The sequence below is a fragment of the Chrysemys picta genome, chromosome 4 (assembly GCF_011386835.1).
Source record: "Chrysemys picta bellii isolate R12L10 chromosome 4, ASM1138683v2, whole genome shotgun sequence".
Taxonomy (NCBI): domain Eukaryota; kingdom Metazoa; phylum Chordata; order Testudines; family Emydidae; genus Chrysemys; species Chrysemys picta.
Genome location: NC_088794.1, coordinates 124,403,119 through 124,422,771, shown reverse-complemented (window position 1 = coordinate 124,422,771; position 19,653 = coordinate 124,403,119). Strand labels below are relative to the sequence as shown.

At 42.8% G+C, this 19,653-nt stretch overlaps 1 protein-coding gene across 11 annotated transcripts in view; it reads left to right on the top strand.

The window, feature by feature from the left end:
* The window catches only part of TTC7B (tetratricopeptide repeat domain 7B), a 326,149-nt gene that overhangs the window by 146,852 nt on the left and 159,644 nt on the right, over positions 1–19,653 (top strand). For all 11 annotated transcript variants that reach the window (XR_010601134.1, XR_010601135.1, XM_042858600.2 and 8 more), the window contains 4 exons: positions 10,326–10,409; positions 12,473–12,577; positions 14,947–15,064; positions 15,577–15,634. Coding sequence is in view for 9 of the 11 variants with exons in the window: in XM_042858600.2 (XP_042714534.2) it covers positions 10,326–10,409; positions 12,473–12,577; positions 14,947–15,064; positions 15,577–15,634 (365 nt within the window). In the remaining 2 variants the exon portion in view is untranslated. The remainder of the gene's footprint in view (positions 1–10,325; positions 10,410–12,472; positions 12,578–14,946; positions 15,065–15,576; positions 15,635–19,653) is intronic.

Here is a 19,653-nt window from a genome sequence, read left to right as displayed (position 1 = left end):
TGGCCCAGGAATTTCAACAACAAAGCATTGTGGGGTATGTGGTGACACAACCCGTCACTGGTCTGGATTGCACCTCGGAATGTGACAAATGATCAAAAGTCTTCAGCGTTGGGACAGTGTGGAAGATTGTATTCTCCGCAGTCGTCGTGAAAGTGGCTCAGTCAACTTTTTTGAAGCTCCAGCATGGTGCTGGTTTTAAGTAGAGTACTGGAATTTGAATGCCAATATGGGTCAGTACTGAGCTGTGCTGGCTGTTTGGGAAGTTGTCAAGGACAATCCATGATGCATGTATTGGTGTGCCTGTATCATCTTTAGAGGTGAACCTCAGGCCAGGGCAGTATCCTGTGCCCTATCTTTCAGAATGGAAAGTGCCATGCTGTTTTGCATCAGAAAGGAGGAGTATATCATTTGCTGATGCCCACTGTGTCAGTTCTTCGCCTGAAGTATTGTTTGCTGCCTAGCTCCACTGTGTGTGGTGACAATTAAAGTCCCCTACTAATACAGCAGGGTCCTGTGCGGTTGGCAGAGTTGATTGAGGGCATTTCACACTGGGTGGTTTGTATACATTGATGGTAAACTTGACAAGGCGCACAGAGATTGTAGTTGTTTCTTTGTGCACTTTAGGAAGTAGGACCACATATTAGTTGATCTCCTGCTTCATGTATATTGCCAGCCCGTATTTTGGGTGGTAATTGCTGGCTATGAGTTTATAGCCGTTGATTTTATAGCAACAGGCTTTTTCTTCGTTTGTGGCATAGGTGTCCAGGAGGGCAAGGATGTGGATGGTTTTCGTCTTCAGCATTTTCTCCTGGTAGTCACACTTGGATCGTAAGAGGCCTTCAACATTCAGTTGGCAGATCTTTACCCCAGGTCCAATCTGCCTAGTAAGTTGGCCCTGAAAAGTCTTATTTTGTTGCTCTTTTGACTGGGAGGTTGACCATTAACGTTTGGTCGCTGGTTTGATGACATTAGTGATGGTTTCCCACTTAACAAGGTGGACCGCATAAAAGTGGTCATTACCACCTTCCATCTTTAAAACTCTTTGGTGCTGAGTTGTCCCGTCCTGCAGGTTTAAAAATGTTTATCTTTAATATCTAGTTCCTCTTTAATATCTAGTTAATCTACTCTTTAGTTACTGTTCGAATTTTAAAATTCCTTTTCATCCTTCTACTGACCTTAGATTTTCATTGGTTTTAGCATTTCATAGTTGTATTTAGCATTTCATGATTCTGCATTTCATAGCTGCTGATGTATAGTCACTGCTATCAACCTCAACTGTCTGCTGCAAGTGTTTATCCAGGACCAGCAGGACCAAAAGAAGTTGGCTTCTTTGGCTAGCTTCTCTGCTAGTTAACCCAGCAGGAAACCTGTAATAATCTGATCTTCACTGGGAAAGCCCTGGGAGGTCAGTGACCAATCTTTCACCCACAGAAGGACTGTAGCGTAGAGAACTGGGAGGATTATTTCTACTACACTTTTAGTTTCTTTTCTTTATTCTATAACCAAAAGCTTGATATCAAAAGGATTGAGGTTGGAGATTTGAGGTTCGCTAAGTGTGACATCCCCCAAGACAAATCCTAAAAAACAAGAATTACCAAGTTGTGGGTCACCTCTTAACCATACCCTAATGCCCACCCAACATGCTTCCAATGACAAAGATACACTGCATAGTTGCAATGAACTTTCTTCTACCTCCAGCTGGTAAGGAAATGCCTTTCAAATAATATATTTATCTCCCGCACCGTATAATGCAGAACCTTAATTACAATGCCATGCTTTCCAACAGTCACATAACACATTCACATTTTGCACATGTGAATGTGCAAATGTGTCAACAAAGTCACAAGTGCAAATATTTGCTGATGTCTCTGAACTTGTGTGTGCATATTCCATACCTCTACAATAATTACTATTAAAGGCAGTGGCCCTGGAACTTGAGGTAGAGTGGTCCAGGATGGACTTCAGAGGTATTTTTGTTTGTTTGTTTTGTTCTGTTAGCCTAAAGTAAATATGATTCCACAATGTGGAAAAATGTGCCATTTTCTGGGAGTTGTGCTTGGTTGGGAGCGGGGGAGGGAATCAAAAAGTAGGTCAGGGGTCTGCACTGAGTATTGAAATTCCCCCAAAATTGTGTATTTAAAGCAGGGGTGGCCAACCTGAGCCTGAGAAGGAGTCAGAATTTACCAATGTACATCGCCAAAGAGCCACATCAACTCCCACCGCTCCTAGCCCCTCCGGGCAGCCCCGCCAACCAGCCCCTCCCTCCCCGTACCTCCTGATCAGCTGTTTCGTGGCGTGCAGGAGGCTTTGGGGAGAAGGGGAAGGAGTGAGGGCACGGCAGGTTCAGGGGAGGGGGCGGGAAGGGGTGGAGTGGAGGCAAAGCCAGAGGTTGAGCAGTGAGCACCCCATGGCACATTGGAAAGTTGGCGCCTATAGCTCCAGCCTTGGAGTCGGTGCCTATACAAGGAGCCGCATATTAACTTCTGAAGAGCTCTGAAGCCACAGGTTGGCCACCCCTGATTTAAAGCATTGTACTTGAATAAATAGAGCAAATTACCCTGCTGTTTCCTGCATCATGTGAGAAGACAATAAATTAAAAAGAAAAAAATAGGAAACGTAACCTCTGAATTCTATTTTAACCAATACAGCTCTCATCTCAATGAATACACCTATAAAAACAGTAACATTCAAATTTATTTCACCCTATGGTAATGATACTTTTAAAACTCAGTCAATATGGTTTTGTGGAAAATACTTCCTAGTGTGTCAATGAGCTACAGAATTTTTTTCTTAACGCATTTTGGGCACTACCAAAGTATAATTAGTAATACAGGTTAATGTTCAATGGGCCAACTGTAAGCCTTGTTGAAATCTTTATGTAGTAAGGGAGCAAATTTATGGCTACTAGTTGCTGGTTTTGGCTTAACCTCTGGGTTGTCATGAGAATCATGGCTATGAAAAGGAAAGCAATGAATATTATATCCTTGTATCTGTAAATACTAAAGATATTAACATAGTTTATTGAAGTTTTACAGTTCTCATAATGCATTATGAAGTCCAACATTATTTTGAAAGAAAAATATTTTTTTCTGATGCTGTGTACTTGTTTTAGGTGCCAATATGTTTGAGTTCAAACTTCTGTTTTTGTTCAAATCTCACATAGTAAATTTGTTTTATTTATCTAGTGCAGATTATGTTCTTACCACTGTAAAAGATACAAAAACTATCCCTGCCCTGAGGAGCTTACAATCTAAAACACTTAGCATAGGTAAAATGCAAGGTAAGACCCAAAGGAGGTATTGACTTAGACCACTACAAACATGTTTGTTGTTTTACTGTTTTAATAATGTTGGGTTTAAATTGATAAGAACATAAGAATGGCCATAGTGGGGTCAGACCAACGGTCCATTTAGCTCAGTATCCTGTCTTCCAACAGTGGCCAAAACCAGGTGCTTCAAAGGGAATGAACAGAACAGGGCAATTATCGAGTGATTGCCCAGTTATTCACTTCCAGCTTCTCGCAGTCAGAGGCTAGAGATACCCAGAACGTGGGGTTGTGTCCCTGACCATCTTGGCTAATAGCCATTGAAGGACCTCCGTAAACTTATCTAATTCTTTTTTTAACCCAGTTATAGTTTTGGCCTCCACAATATCCCCGGAAATGAGTTCCACAAGTTGACTGAGTGCCATGTGAATAAGTACTTCTTTTTGTTTGTTTTAAACCTGTTGCCTATTAATATCATTGAGTGACCCCTATTTTTTGTGTTTTGTGAAGAAGTAAATATTTCCTTATTCACTTTCTTTACACCATTCATGATTTTATAGATCTTTATCATATCTCCCCCCCCCCCCCCCTTAGTTGTCTCTTTTCCAAGCTGAAAAGTCCCAGTCTTTTTAATCTCTCCTCATATGGAAGCTGTTCTATTCACTTAATCATTTTTGTTGCCCTTCTTTGTACCTTTTCCAATTCTAATCTCTCTTTTTGAGATGGGGTGACCAGAACTGCATGCAGTATTAAAGATGTGGGCATTTCATGGATTTGTATAGTGGCATTATATTTACTGTTTTATTATCTATCCTTTTCCTAATGGCTGTTAACATTTATTAGCTTTTTTGACTGCTGTTGCACATTGAGCGGATGTTTTCAGAGAACTATCCACAATGATGCCAAGATCTGTTTTTTGAGGGGTAATAGTTAATTTAGATCCCATCATTTTGTATGTATAGTTGGGATGATGTTTTCCAATGTGTTTTACTTTGCATTTATCAACATTGAATTTCATCTGCCATTTGTAACTCTTCATAGTCAGCTTTGAACTTATCTTGAGTAATTTTGATTAGTGTTTGTAGGCCAGCTTGGCGCCTTCGGTTGTAAATTCCTGGAATTTATTTGTGGGGGTTTTGTGTCTTGTAGAGTGCTGAGCACGTGGATGGCTTAACTAGTGCTTAAACTATATCAAATCCCAACTGTAGCAATAATTGTTCCTTGTCAGTTGGAGTGATAGATACTTAAGTCACTTCTGAGAACTGTATATAACTACATATCTTTCCAACATAGTAGAATTATCTGCTGTGTCACTTTAATAGGTCCTCCTTCCTACAGTGCTACATTTCACACAGCTTGAATACTGATTTAATTCAAGTTAGTGTAAATACAATGACATTCAACTTTTTTACTTTTTAGCTAAATGTCTACTCCCTAAATACAGGAGAATGACAGAAATTTTCATGTTTCAGAGTGATAGCCATGTTAGTCTGTATCAGCAAAAACAACGAGGAATCCTTGTGGCACCTTAGAGACTAATAAATTTATTTGGGGATAAGCTTTCGTGGGCTAAAACCCACTTCGTCAGATGCACTCCACTCCATGCATCTAGTGAAGTGCATTTTAGCCTACGAAAGCTTATGCCCAAATAAATTTATAAATTTACATGTATTGGAAGGCCAATTGTGAGGTACTGAATTTTACAAAATAGCAAATAAGTAAACAAACAAAATTGGGGAGGGGGGGATGTGCATCACAATATGGACACTTAGAATTTAGTTTCAATTATTTATACTGTTTCTTGGTATGCTAATAAATGCACTGCAGTATATTTTGCAAGGCTTATGAGACCTTAGTACAAAAATTCCTCACTACAGTGTCCTAGTAAATCTTGCTTGAGCAGTGGGGAGGGGGAGAGACTAACAACTTTTTGTGCAAATTAGCCAGTTTTTAATGGGGCATTGCAGAGACTTCTTGTCTTTTTCCACTTTTGGCACAACTCACAGGATTTACAGTATTCCTTTATGTCCAGCTTTATACCTGGCCAGTAAAAATTCTTCTGAAGCTGTTCAAATGTCCTTTCTACTCCTAGGCCTGGTCTACACTGGAGGGAGAGGGGGGGGAGAGGATCTATCTAAGATACGCAACTTCAGCTATGAGAATAGCGTAGCTGAAGTCGACGTATCTTAGATCGACTTAGAATCACTTACTTGGCATCCTCGCGGCGCGGGATCGATGGCCGCTGCTCCCCCGTCAACTCCGCTTCCGCATCTCACCGTGGTGGAGTTCCGGAGTCGACGGCAGAGCAATCAGGAATTGATTTATCGCGTCTACACTAGATGCCATAAATCGATCCCCGATAGATCGATCACTACCCACCGATCCGGCAGGTAGTGTACATGTACCCCTAGATGTCCATCGAATGGATAGTCATGGGCTAAATGTAGTAATGCTGACCTGTGCTTTTTGAGCATTATCAGTTGTTTGTAGTGCTCCCTGATGCCCTTGTTCTTTCCCATTGGGGCTTCCCTAAATATCTTGCCTTCTTTCATAAAAAACCTCCCCCATCATCTTTTGCAGGGGTATTGCTAATGCTCTCTAGGAAAACATCTGTGTCCCGATCCCTAACAAAGGCTCCTTGCCTCTGGATGATTTGGAGGGCTGCTTCAGTAAGAGGAGCTGATACCCCCTCCGTGGCAGTGTTTCCCGCTCTGCAGTGCAGGCAAAGTGTCTTTCCCTGTTCCTTCTGTCTCTTCCTCCCCTGGGTCAGGCAAAGGGGCTTCTGTGGTACATGCTTTCCCACTGCAGGTTACCACATTAGTAACTTTAGACACAGATATAATAATTTCCAACAAAATGTCTGCAGGGATACCATCCCAAATTCCCACTTTCAGATCATATTTTGCTCCCCTCCTACTCCAGCTGTATGTGGGCTAAGGGTGCTGTGATTTCAAAATTTCCCAAAGCAAGGAGTTTTACATTTTCTTCTGGTAGCATGGTAAGCTCTTTGACCATCTCCCTTTTAACCAGTGAAATCTGCAGAGCAGTATCTTTCCATGCCTGGCATACCCCACCATTAACCTTCACATCTTTGATGAATATCTTGTCCTCCACAACAGAGGATAAAAATAAACAAAAAGTTTATTTAATAGAAAAATCATAGTCAATGGTGAAATAGTAAAGAAAAGCAAATACAAGTTATACAGAAAATAAACATAAAGACAAATCTCAGGCTTTATAATTCTCTACTAATTAAGTTCCCTTTTCTAATAGATGTTACCTATTGCCTCTGAACAGTTTCCCAGCGTGTCCTATGCCCTAGAGGGGATCTAGTGCTTCATGGACAGCACACCTATGCTGGCCCTCAGTTTCTGGATAGCCTTCACTTCAAGTCCCTTCCCTTTTAACAGGGCTTGTGGTTTTTTTTGGTTCTGTTTTGGTTTGGTTTTCCCTTTTTCTCAGACTAATTCATGGTTACACAGAGTGGGGGGTTTCTTCTCAGTTTCAGTGTTTTCCCATTAACGTTAGTGGTCCACCATTGTCTCTTTCTGGCTGGACAATGCTCAGTGGTTGGAGCTGGTTCATGTAAATACCTGGCCCGGGAGGTGCCCTCTCTGCCTGATTGTTTCACCATATTGCTGTGAGGTGATGCTCTAGTTGCACTATAGTTACAGTTACAATTTTCTGCACCTATATACATGCGTGCATCTATAATCATAACTTTATGTAGATCTCCTAATGACCAATATATTCAGGAGATTACAAGCATTCATAAAAGACCTTACATGACATATATTTAATACACAACCAATTCATTCAATTGCTTATTCTTTGGCGTTCAGACCTCCCTTTTTCCTCTTGGGGAGTCTGGACCATGATTTTCAGATCTTATCGTAACTAAATTATCATATGCCATATCCATGCTCAGTAGAACAGAGCTACTTTTATATATTATCAGCCTGTTTCCTTTTGTCTAGTAATCTCTCAGAGATGTGACCATGTTTATCATCTCATGATTTGTGAATTCACTATATATTCTCTTGCTGTGCAATATGAATTTTATATTTCTATCCCTATATCTACTTGGAACTTCTCTTGGTGGTGATAATGGCATATTGGGCCTTTATTAAAAAGCATTCCTCACCTCACTCAACTCATAGAAGAACTAGTTAGCAAATATTTTCCCAACAGAGGCATGTTGCTCAGTAAGCTATTGGTTCAGCTCTCTTGATTGCTGCAATTCTTGAAATGGAATTAATCACTGATTTCAAAGGTAGTGCACTGCATGAGCTGTATTTTGAGATTTACCTGTTTATGTGACTATGCATTCCAAATCCTATTTTTATATCTGGAATAAGAAATGTTCTCACAGTTAAACTAATAGGAAGAAAGGAAAGACTTGAACCTGCAAGGTGAGGCGTGCTTTGGCTCCATTTTGCTGGCTCAGATGCAGAGTGACGAGCACCTTGCCGAATCAAGCCCTAGATGCAGGATGGAGTGGGCAAGAACAGATGCAGTGAGACCAATTATATTCATGAAGAGCACAGCGTGTTTGAATTTAAATTTGTGAACATTATAAAAACTATATAGTGACTGTAAAACATTTATTTATTCATTGGCTCCTGTTCAGGGGAAGCGTTTTAAATGCAGAGATGTCAAAATCACAATATATTTCCCCCAAAAAGGGACATGTATGCATGCACATCACTATATGTACCACTTTATAACAGAGTTCTCAATGTCCATTACTAGGCCATGTGTTCATATCTCATGGCAATCCTGAGAACCAGAGAAATTTTCAGTTGAGACTTCACATCTTAAAAGGGTGGAAAACATGTGCAAGTGTTTTCAGTTGCACTGCAGAGCAAAACGGAATTGCTTGTCTCCAGGTCAGCAGCCTTAAGGACATCTAATACAGATAGGAAATTAAACTTGAAGACAGTTTGATGGAGGTCAAGGAAAACACATCAAAGGTGGCAATTGCAAAACAATATATCTGCTATGAAAGAGCTGTCAAATTACCGGAAAACCAGAGCTCACTAAAAATGTGTGGGATCTCAGTACAACTGGTTAATATCAAAAGCAGCAATTCATTGGCACTCTCATTGCTAACAGAGTTGTTGTATATCCCACTTTACATATGAAAGAATTACGATATTGTGGGCGAGAATAAGTAGGTAAATCAAAGCTAAAGAGAGACTCTCATCATTTTAATGGTGAATCTTTGAGATAAGTTTTATTAGCAAGAGGAGATCGTAAGTACAAACTTCTATATCAAGGGAATTAGATCTTTGTTTCTGGATTAGAGCTCCATCAAAATACCTCCCAACATTTCAAGAGTCTAAAGTGGCCCAGGTTCTGCCCTGGTTGGTGGTGGTGGGACAGGTGCTGCCCCCAGTGGGTGGGTAGCACTGGGGAGGGGTCAGCTGCTGCCCCAGAAATTGGGTGGACCTGGGGGGGAGTTGCAGAGTGAACCTTCTTTGCACTCAGCCCACTGCAGCAGCTCCTGTCCCACTGGGCTGGCTGGGGTTGGCTACCCACTCTGGGCATTGTGACCTGGCCCCTGGGGCTGATGAGGTTTGGGTAGGCATTCCTGATAGGGGTGGCCAGACAAAATTTGAGTGAGCAGTGCTGTGACCCGATGCCCGGGTTGCAACGCAACCTGCAAAAATCTTTCTGTAACAGTGCTGCAAAGGAATTACTGATTTTTTTTTAAACAAACACTGGTGAAATGTAAATGTGCATATGGTACCATAATTTTTAAGGATAATAATTAACAGTATTTCTGTATTCAAAAGAATTTCCTATAATAAGAAAAATTATAATATGTAAATGTTATTCAGTAAATAAGAATGCCTAGTTAACACATTTCCTACCATTTTCATCTATTTCAGCCTCAATATTGTATCGTACTTCACTTCAGCTCCTGTTATGTGAAAACACAATAAATATTGTCTTTGTTTTCTTTCTGTGTTTTCCATAATACTGAAGGCTCATTTGAATACCAGAAATAGTGTTTGGGTTCTTAAAGCCATTGGACATCTGTCAGTGCAGAACACCTAGTTCGTATAATTGGGCTTTGCATGCTAGGAAGATAATTGCTAAATCAGTTTGTTTAATCCAGAAAAGCATCCAATCTCTGGACTCCCTGGAACTGGCCTCATTTAGAAAACCAGAAAAATAAGCATAAGAGGATATGGTTTCTTAATGCCAACAGCAAATATGAAACTTTTGTAATTGATACACAACGCTAATTAAAATATATTAAATCTCTATATACTAACGATCAATGTACCTTATGGCATCCAGTTACGAAAGTGAGAGTCTCCGCTGAATATTCAGTGTAATAAATGAGTATTCTGATTTCTTACCCACCAGTAGTTTGAATCCAGATGTTTTCTTTAAATTGGAAATAATACTGCCAGATCAATTTTTCATTGTACCAATGACCAGTTTTGAGGGTGCTACTGCTGCAACAAGTGTTCACTTTGAATGAGAAGATGAGTATGTAGTTTCCTTTGGCACCTGAGTCTTAAATAAGCACCCAACAGCTGGAAGTCTCGGGTCCTGCAGCCAACAGCCACGTGGCAGATATGTATCGCTCTTTCAATCAGAATAAAAAGGAACAGCCACCATAGCAATATTTAAACATTCATGGTGTGAGGGAGAGACATTTTCTCCTCGGCTCTTAAATTTTGTAAATTTCCTTTAGAATGATCCTGTGGACTCTGACAGCTTCTGTTTGTTTTGTTTTGATGAGTAGTAGTATGTATTATTTGTATTATTGTAGTGCCTAGAACCCCAGCGCTAAATGCTGTACACAAACAACTGAAAGACAGTCCATTTCCCAGAGAGCTTACTATCTTGATATGCAGGTTATTTGAACCAATTAGGTTTTCATTTCATATACTTTAAGTGAGGATGTATATGACAAATCTACAGAAAAGCCTTAGGATTGTTTTGATCTTCTTAAGCCATTAAGATAAGCATGTGCATAAATCTTTGAAAGCCCTTAATGAATATTTTATAAATTTATTAATCATTTTTATTTTAAAATTAGTGTTTAGAAAGAGCAATGAAGTTTGCATTTGAAGAGTTCCATCTTTGGTATCAGTTTGCATTGTCCCTAATGGCAGCAGGAAAAGTAAGTCTAATCTTTTCTGTATATAATTCTTTGTATTGGTGGCTAGTAGTAATACAAATTATGTAGTGTTTTCCATCTTCAAATAACTTTGAAAACATTAACTAATCCTCACAGAAGTTCTGTGAATAGTGTACTAGTGAATTTGTGGTCAGCATTGTACAAGGCACAAAAATACAGTTCCTGCCTCAAGAATTTACAATATAGACAGAACCAATATTAAACATTTGGACTTTGCTGCTATACTCATTAATCTAAGCAGTAAAGTGAATGTAAGCTGTATTATTTTGTTTATTTTAGATAAGTTAGACATTACTCTGGAGAAAAATGCAATAGAGTTTATTTTGTTAACTGCCACTATGATCAATAGAGGTTTGATTTTTAGATCCAAGCTCATACGATTCAGACAATCCAATAGACTTCTAAATGTATTTAGTTTGGGACTTCTGTTCACACCATTATTTGTCAAATATTCTTGTCCAGGATGCAAAATCTCATGTACAAGTAAAAATTGAGTTGGAATATGACAACCCTTATCTTATACTTTTGGATACATTTTTTTCCTCTTACGTATGAATTAGTATGGAGAGAAAGCCATTTTTGTTGCGTATTATGAATAGTTAATGTCTCCTGCTTCCACCAAGCCCAGTCTGACTGTGCACATAACTTTACTACAGAGAGAGATAATTTACTGAGAAAATGTTATTTATTTAAAGGACTGTTTTGTGGCTCCCCTATCTTTTTTCTTCTGCCCCAGTTTAGTTTAGAGGGGCCTCTAAATTATGCTGGGGATAGAAGCGGAAGAAAAAAGGTGTGAGGCTGAGGGAGCCATAAAGGGCTGATCTGTACTATACCTGTTCAGAAAGGTCCCTTACATGCTGTTATGCCAAGTGAGCATCACTGGAGTACAGCTTGTTCTGGCTATATTCGTCCCATCCCTTCACTAGTCATGCCTAAGGGTACGTCTTCACTTACCGGAGGGTCCGGCGGCAGGCAATCGATGTTCTGGGATCGATCCCGGAAGTGCTCGCCGTCGACGCCGGTACTCCAGCTCGGCGAGAGGAGTACGCGGCATCGACGGGGGAGCCTCCGTGCCGCGTCTGGACCCGCGGTAAGTTCAGACTAAGGTACTTTGAATTCAGCTACATTATTAACGTAGCTGAATTTGCGTACCTTAGTCCGAAGTGGGGACTTAGTGGGGACCAGGCCTCAGTCTAGGTTTTAGTCACAGGTATTTTTAGTAAAAATCATGGACAGGTCACGGGCAGTAAACAAAAATTCACGGCCTGTGACCTGTCCATGACTTCTACTATATATCCCTGACTAAAACTTGGGTCCTCTGAGGCAGAGGGTGGACTAGGGGTGCTGGGGGAGGGGAGCAGGTCGCGACATGTAACCCGGGACCCCCACTGGTATTGGGGAGGGCACCTGGCAGGCTGCCTACCCAGCTCTGCACAGCTCCTAAAGGCAGCCAGCATGTCCCTGCGGCCCCTAGGCGGAGGTGCAGCCAGGGGGCTCCATGCGCTGCCCCTTCCCCAAGCACCCGCTCTGCAGCTCCTATTGGCTGGGAACCGTGGCCAATGGGAGCTGCAGGGGTGGTGTCTGTAGGCAGAGGCAGCGCGCCTCCGCCTAGGAACATGTTGCCGCTTCCAGGGAGCCCCCCCCAAGGTAAGCAGCGCCCAGAGCCGTCACCTCCTCCTGCACCCCAATCCCCTGCCTCAGCCTTAGTCATGCCCCTGTTCTGTGGGGGGATCAGAAGTGGAGTGCTATAGACCAAAGGTGAGCCCTTATCTCTGCTGGTAAGGCAGTTTTCTAGCTCTTCTGCACCACTTGAGTGATATGCAGGGCTGGCATTTAATCCAACCTGATTGACTATACAGTGTATAAAGTCTTACATATGATCTGTACAGATGCTTATGGCGGATTGTTAAAATAAAAATAAATTAATAGTGGTTCCTTCAGCTAGTAAAACAGAAACTAGAAAATGTAACATGGGGGTCTTGCAGTACTGAGATGTTGGGCTTATGCTTTTAGAGTTTCACAGTGAAAAATACGTTTTTATACAGTCTGCTCGAGCTGTGAAAGTCTTGAAGGAGTGTATACGTTTGAAACCAGATGATGCTACTATTCCACTCCTTGCCGCAAAGCTATGCATGGGATCTCTTCACTGGGTAAGTTTATATTAGCAGTCAGATCAGCAAGGACTGAGAATTTCAGAATGTGACAAATCCTTGGTTATGGACTTTGAAAATATGGTAGACACACTGACAGCATGCAATAGAATATTGATTAAAATACAGCACAGGAATATTTTCTATAGGATTGCAGTTGAACAGTACTGTTTATCAGTGTCTTTATATCTCCATGGTTTAAAAATATTCAGGAACAGTTATTGCCATTAAAGTCAATATTTAACAAAAGTTAGCACACCTTGATATCTGGTATTATAAGAAATCGCTAATATGTTTCAGACACTAAGGGGTGGTAACTGTTAAATTCTGACTTTTTAATAAATGACAACCACTTTAGCACAAAACTTTTTCACTAAGGCTACGTCTACACTACTCACAAGATCGGCGAGTAGCGATCGATCTATCGGGGATCAATTTATTGCGTGTAGTGTAGACACAATAAATCGATCCCCGATCGCTCTCCCGTCGACTGCTGAACTCCAGCTCAGCAAGAGGCGGAAGCAAAGTCGACGGGGGAGCCGCGGCAATTGACCCCCGCACCGTGAGGACACGAGGTAAGTCGAACTAAGATATGTCGACTTCACCTACGCTATTCTCGTAGCTGAAGTTGCATATCTTAGGTCGATCCCCCTCTCCCGCCCCCAGTGCAGACCAGGCCTTATATAGGAGCAGAATTTTTTGCATACAGATTTCAGAGATAGGTAATTATCCACACAGCACACCACTTGCTTTAATGGTTATATGGTTCAGAGATTAGTCACTTATTTTAGCTTTAAGAGTAAATAATTGGAGGGAGGATTTGTGACAGCATTAAATTTTATTAATTATTCAGACATCCCAAGATCAGAAGGTAAAATTTCCCCTTGATATGTAATAGATATACTCTGTGTGTGTGTGTGTGTGTGTGTGTGTGTACGTTGTTTCTCAAATATATTAAACTTTTGCAAAATATAAAAATTTTGAGTTTTGCAAATAGGAAGTGAATGAATACGATATCAATATACAAAGATCAAAAACAAAAATCATTTTAGTTTATTAGTTCAGAAAGAAAAATTTAACAATTTGTGAGTATAATAAGGCACAAAAACCCGCTTTCATTACAGTCCTTAACATCCCCCAAAACCAAACATACACGCACACAAATTTCGTAGTAACATTTCTGTTGATGTTAGGTTTTGGAAAAGCTCACTTTTTTTTTTATACAACCTAAATTTGGGACCATATTTAACTTGAAAGTGTTATTTAATAATAAAATACGTTATTAGATGCCCTTGAAACTGGTATCTCTCTCCTGAAGACATTGATTTAATGAAATGAATAATTTGGCATTCATTGTGGTTATTGTATGAGTTGCAAGGTGGGTCTGTAGCTTCCAGAGGAAATGGTTGGGAGGAAGAGGTGCAATTTTTGTAATAATTATGGTTATATTTAATTTGTTTTGAATGTATAGTGCCACAGAGGCAGGGCAGTGCTTTATAAATATCGCTTTTGATTAGTTCAAGCAGAAATGAGAAAGTGGTGCAGTAGCAACTTGTTAAGTTGCTGAAAACATAGTATTACTTGATTGCGAATAGTGGTCATTGTAAATTGTCCTGCATGGGTGAATCCTGCATGGAGCAGCTTGCTGTATTGGACATGTAGGTTTTAGATTCATTTCCAGTAAATTCATGTTGTTTTTTCTTTGCAGTTTGTAGTCTAACTACTTGACAATGCAGAGTGTAGGAAAAGGAGTGGTATATGAATGTGTAGACAGGCCTGGATCTTACAAGGAGCTCTGCATTAGCAAAGTCAAATCAATGTGTGTGCGTGTGATGCAGAATCGGGGCCTTAGTTTCTGCAGTTGTTTGTGGGATGTTTCACAGAGAAATAAGTCAGCAGGAGAACATTCTTTTTTTTTAATTGGAAAATGTGACTGTTAGACAGTAGAGGTTGGCAGGTGGGGTTCAGGGACAGGTATTGCATCTGAAAACAGATTTTAAATCCTTTTTTTGTTTTTGAACAGACTAAATTTCAAGTTCACTTGTATCCTTTCAGTGCTAGTTCCCATTTCACCATAGAAATGGGTGTCTCAGCCTTGTGTAAGAGCTATATTCTTTGTTGTGGAGTTAACAGGAAAACTAAATGTAGGCGGAAAAGGGCGGGGGGTCCTTACAGGAAGTGGTAATGGTTGACGTTATTTGTTAAACTGACGTAATGTATATTGCATCCATGGTCTGTACACTTCTTCCTAATTTTAGACTCACTGTAACACAGATTTTGGCTTGCTTTATATTTATGGTTTTGTGTGTGGAGTTTTCAAAAGCAAAAATCTTACAAAGACTTATGTTCATCTTTTGTAATATTTTCAGTTGGAAGAAGCGGAAAGATTTGCCAAAACGGTTGTTGATGTTGGTGACAAAACATCGGAGTTCAAAGCAAAAGGCTATTTAGCATTGGGACTAACTTACAGCCTGCAAGCCACTGATGGTAAGAAAAGAATACACGCATAGGGTATGTCTACATTGCAGCTGGAGTGTGCTTCCCAGCATGGGTAGACAGATTTGCTAGCTTTGCTCAAGCTAGCACTCTAAAGATAGCAATTTAGCAAAATAGAGAAGGCAGCAGCTCAGGCTAACTGCCCAAGCACAAACCTGCCCAGACCCCCTTGTTATGAATTCAGACCGTTGGCCACCTATGCTACTCTGGCTACACTGCTAATTTTAGTGCACTAGCTTGAGCAAAGCTAGTGTGTGTCTGTCTGCCCAGGCTGGAAAGCACGCTCCCACCTGCAGTTTAGACATACTCATAGAGTTAGAAAATACCAGAGTCTCATAATGGAAAAACCTCAAACACACCAGCCTCTAAAAGAAAATGTGGTGTATGTTTTTTGTATCATTTTTGTCATAATAGTCTGTTAATGCATTAATCTTTGTTCAGTAAGCATGTGCAAGCAAATCTTTGACTCTTAAATATAGCTGATTAAATATATCCTTTTTTAGCATCTTTGCGAGGGTTGCAAGAGGTCCTGCAGAGAAAGGCTCTTCTTGCATTTCAGAGGTGAGTGGGTGTTAATCTTTTCATTTCATTCAGCTGTACATAGTGAAAAACCTTGTTATATGTGGTTTTAAAAAAAGAACTCTATGAAGATTATATAATGAGGATTTTACCTCTGGGAGTCTGGTTTCATGGGTACAGAACATATTGCATTAACATTCACTTCATCAGTTTCTGCCAGGCAAATCCAAACAGATTCCTAAAGATTTCCTCTTATTTCATTATTAAAGATATTTTTTGTTGCCATGTACCAGAGAATATTGTTTGCCTAACAGCCCTTTAAAGAAATATTCTCTTTCTGATGTGCTAAAGAAAAAAAAATAAGAAAGGAAATAGTATCTTAAGGTCACTGTTGAATCCAGTAAAAACATTTTTGTAGTGATTGTCATTGATCAAAGTGTACACCAAGATTTTTGCAATTGTGTATGCATAGTTTTTAGAGTGATATGTGATATAGTTTCTTTGTGCATTTGAATAAACAGGGAGTTTATCATTGCAAAAGATGCTGGATTGCTAGATCTGGAGAATGAAGTCCTTTGTAGCCACAGAACAGTCACAGCGCAGGCAGTGACAATGCAAATCACGCATGTGCATATCCCCAAAGCTTGACCCAGGGGCAGAACTGTTTGGAAGAGAAAAGGGAGAACGAAAAGGAGTCAGTTTGTACATGAATCAAAGATTATAAATATAGAAAGAAGTTTAAATAGTAGAAGTGCCACAGTGTCTACACTTGATTCTTGCTAATGTATATACTCTTGCATAAGCACACTTGGATTATATAAAAGTCAAAAGGCTTTGCAGTTTTTTTCCCTATTAAATATGGGGGTCATTGACTTATACTTGAGTCACTTTTACGTGAATATGTAGGGTTTTGTTTAATATGGTTGGCTGACATACTGGAATTGAACCGTGGACCTTCAGAGCAAAAACATGAACGTCTATGGCTCGAGCTAAAGAGCCATGGCTCCCTATCTGAGGTCTGTAACAACTAATTTCCTATGTGGATCAGCACAGAGGGGGACCTGTAGCACTCACTTATCAGTGAGTTACAATAGTTGTTGCAGTCTGTAACTGTCTTGAGACTTTTTTAAGCCCTTAGAACACTGAGGATTCATAAATTCTGAGGCCACAAGGGACCAATGTAATCATCTAGTCTGACCTCCTGAATAACACAGGCCAGAGACCTTCAGAATAATTTGTATGAACTAGAGCATATTTTTTAGGAAAACATCCAATCTTGATCTAAAAATTGCCAGTGAGGATGATGACACCACTACCCTTTGTAAATTGTTCCAATGATTAATTACCCTCACTGTTGAAAATGTATCCTTTATTTGCTGTCTGAATTTGTCTAGCTTCAACTTGCAGCCAATGGGTTTTGTGATATCTTTGTCTGCTAGATTGAAGATCCCTTTATCAAATATTTATTGTGCTTCATGTAATGGTCCCTATTGTATTCCACAGAGGGTTACATATGCGCACCATGTGCCCCGAGTCGAAGAATTTGAAAGTAGTATCCATTGGCCTGCATATGCGCCCTGACTCGCCTTGGATGGCGGGGCAGATTGACCGTGTCTCCAGTTTCTTCTCACAGGTGCATGGTATGAGTCGGAACCTTCAGTGTCCTTCTCTCTGATGCACTTCTAAAAATATAGCAGTATATAGTTTTAGCAATTTTAACTGTAGTTTTATTAGTTTTATTTCTTTCCCGGTTTTAGTAGTTACTAGTTCTTCTTCGAGTGATTGTTCACGTCCATTACACATTAGGGTGTACGCGCGCCGCGTGCACGGACGTCGGAAACTTTTTCCCTTAGCGGCTCCCGTCGGGCCGGCAGGGCCCCCTCCTTCCCGCCAGAGCGGCGCCCCGCTCTAGGGTATATATATCCCTGCCGACCCGACCCCTCCAGTTCCTTCTTACCGTCCGTGGCGGCGTTGGAACAACTCTGTCTCTCGTCTGAGAGTGTCCCTTAGCAATAGTCATTAGTGTTATCTAGCAGTTATCAGTTAGTTTATAGTAGTGTTGAGCCAGTAGTTAACAGCTCATTAGGGTACTTAAAGTTCCTGCCGTGGTTGTTTGTTCAACCCCGGCACTGGCCCTGGGCGGCGGGGTATGCCACACGCCCAAGGCTTCAAGGCTTGTGCCACGTGCCGCAGGCCTATGCCATTGAGCGACCCCCACGCCTCGTGTCTCCGTTGCCTGGGGGAAGCTCACCAGAAAGAGCGCTGCAAGATCTGCAAGGCCTTTAAGCCCAGAACTAAAAAGGAGAGGGACTTTCGCCTTAAGCAGCTGCTCATGGAGACGGCGTTACAGCCCTCCACTTCGACGGCACCGTCTGCCTCCGTGCGGAGCGCCCCGGCATCAGTGCGGGAACCGGCACCGGCGGGTCACCCGAAGCCCGCGGCACCGACCCAGCGGGGAAATGCACGACGCCGATCATCTTCGCCGGCGAAAGCGAAGGGCCAGTCTAAGGCCCGAGGACGCTCCCCGCACAAGAGGCCGGCACCGGTAAAGACCTCGAGTGCCCCTAAGGCCGATACGGCCCCAACACGGACCCCGGTAGTGGCTCCGGCGCCGAAAGGCCCGTCGAGCCCCGGGATGGGCGCGTCGAGTGAGGATGAAGGGCTAGAGGAGCTCGTGGAACAGCCCTCCACTCCGGATACGTTTGAGGCAGCTAAGGACCTCATCGCTTTGTCCGTCGAGGCCCCGGCACGCGCTGAGGGCGCTCCGCCGATGCTGCCGCGTAGAGGCAAGCCGGCGATGTTGCGCCCATCACGGTCGCCGTCTCGGCACTGCTCCAGGAACCGGTCCCGGTCGAGCTCCGCCTCGGTGGACTCCCGGTTGCCCTCGGCGCAGGAAGCACCGCAGCAGTCGGGCTTCAACAAGCGGTCGGCACCGACTCAGTAACCGAGCACGAGTCGGCACCGCGAAGCGTCGGCGGTTCGTTACCCAAGGCCGACCAGTCGTAGCCGTTCCCGGTCCCACGATCACCGGTACCGTTCCAGGTCCAGGTCGGCGAGGCGCTATTCCAGGTCCTGGTCGCGGAGGCGCTACTCCCCAGAACCGGACCGGCACCATCCTACGGCTCCACCGTGGCCTTCCAGGTCGCCGTCCGTGGTCTCGGGGGCTGACTCAGACCGGTACGGCGGGTATGCCCATAGGTCACGTGCCAGCAGAGACTACGGTCAGTCCCAATGGGGCCAACCGAGCCAATGGCCATTCTGGACACCCTGGGCCTACCACCAGCAAGGACCCCCATCGAGGGCCTCGAGATCCGGGCCATCCCGGTACCGATCCCGCTCCCCGCGGCACCGCCCGCCATCGTATAGGGAGGCAACGGTCTCTAGACCACCGGAGCGGGAAGGAGTGGACTCGGCACCGAGTACGGTGCCGTCCCAATCCCACGCTGCGGGTCAGGCCGCAGAGGAACAACTGGCTGATGCCGGGTTGCTGGACAATGAGGATGGGCAGAAGGCCCCGACCTCTTCCTCCTCGCCAGATGAGGCGGTAGCGGGCACCTTGGTGTCCGGCCCTCCCCCGATCGACCATCGGGCACACCAAGACCTGCTTCGCCGGGTAGCCCTCAATCTGGGCTTGCAAGCGGAGGAGACTGTAGAGCAGGACGACCCCATGGTCGATATCCTGAGCCCAGAGGGCCCCTCCAGAGTCGCTCTCCCGATTATACGGACAGTACAGTCCAACTATAAGACGGTGTGGCAAACACCGGCCTCTAGTGCGCCAACTGCAAAAGGCGTAGAGAGGAAATACTTCGCCCCATCTAGAGGGTTTGACTTCCTCTTTCTTCACCCGTCCCCCTGTTCGCTGGTGGTCTCGGCGGTCAACGAAAAAGAGCGGTATGGCCAGCAAGCTCCTGCCCCCAAAGGCAAGGAAGCTAAGAGATTGGACTTATTCGGGAGGAAAGTCTATTCATCTGGGGGCCTTCAACTGAGGATCGCCAATCAGCAGGCGATTCTAAACAGGCACAATTTTAACTCATGGGCATCAGTTGCCAAGTTTAAGGCCT